Source organism: Emiliania huxleyi (assembly GCF_000372725.1).
Source record: "Emiliania huxleyi CCMP1516 unplaced genomic scaffold EMIHUscaffold_10720, whole genome shotgun sequence".
Taxonomy (NCBI): domain Eukaryota; phylum Haptophyta; order Isochrysidales; family Noelaerhabdaceae; genus Emiliania; species Emiliania huxleyi.
In genome coordinates this window covers 1-1,078 of record NW_005201966.1, presented here as the reverse complement: position 1 = coordinate 1,078, position 1,078 = coordinate 1, and the positions used below count along the sequence as shown (strand labels likewise).

General features: G+C 77.1%; 1 protein-coding gene across 1 annotated transcript; it reads left to right on the top strand.

The window, feature by feature from the left end:
• Positions 1 to 36: 36 nt before the first annotated feature.
• On the top strand, positions 37 to 1,027 carry EMIHUDRAFT_125586 (hypothetical protein; the record flags this gene model as incomplete). Its single annotated transcript, XM_005792447.1, has 4 exons — positions 37 to 342; positions 446 to 559; positions 717 to 885; positions 966 to 1,027. Coding segments are annotated over 4 exons (651 nt in total), but the record flags the coding sequence as incomplete, so codon positions are not given.
• Between the last annotated feature and the right edge of the window lie 51 nt (positions 1,028 to 1,078).

Genomic DNA, 1,078 nt, shown 5'->3' with positions numbered 1-1,078 from the left:
CCTCCCTCGCAGGCGGCCGAGAAGCTCATCAGCGAGATGGAGGCGCACGAGGAGAGGGAGGGGCGCGACCCGGCGGCGCTGAGCCGCTCGCCCCTCGCCGAGCTGTGGGAGGAGGGCGAGGAGGGCGAGGAGGGCGACAGCGACAGCGACGCCGAGCAGCCGACAGCACTCGCCGAGCACACTGGGGGCGGCGGGGAGCGCGGCCTCGCTTCCGAGTGGTGGGCTGGGGCTCGCGAGGCGCGGCTCCGCCCGATGGCTCCCCCCCTGCCCTCGGCCGAGCCCCGCGCCCTCGACCTCGGCTGCGTCTCGCCGCAGGCGGAGCTGCAGGCGTGGCGCGCCGCGGTCTCCGACGTCGTGGCGGCGGACGAGGCACTTCCGAGCGGCGGCGAGCTCCGGCGAGCCCCGTGTCGGAGCCGCTTCGGAGCCGCTTCGGAGCCGTCTCTAGGCGCGGCGAGCGGCGGCTCTCGCGGCGAACGTCGCGGCGGACGAGCGGGCGGCGGCGGCGGCGGCGATGCGGCGGGAGGAGGAGGAGCGGGAGGCGTCGCGGCGGCGCAAGGAAGTGCTGCGCGAGCACCAGAGGCTTGTTGCGGCGGCGCGCGGGGGGCGGGAGGCGCGCGACGGCTGCCCACGACACGTCCACGACACGTCCACGACACGCCCGACAGGCGCGAGAGGCGGAGGCGCGTGCGGCGGGCGGCGAGGCGCCCTTGCGGGAGGTGGAGGCGAAGATTGGGGCCGAGGCCGTGCGCGCCGCCGCTGCCGCCGCCGCGCGCGCGAACCCGCTCCCGCCAAAGCCGATCGAGCAGCCCGAGGCGGCGACGACCGGAGCGACCGGAGCCACAGGCGCCGACAGCGTCGGCGCGACTCCGGCGGCCGGGAGAGGCGGTGCGCGTGCCTGCTTCTGCGCCCCCTCCTTCTGCGCCCCTTCGAGGGGCTCTCACCCGCGGGCTGTCGGCGCACCGCAGGCGCCCCCGTCTCGCTGGCGCAGTGCGGCTACTGGTTCGAGGACGCGGGCGAGAGTGTCAAGGTGGCTTCCCCTCCCCCCTTCTCTCCCAGACTCCTCCTGCTGGCTAGAGCG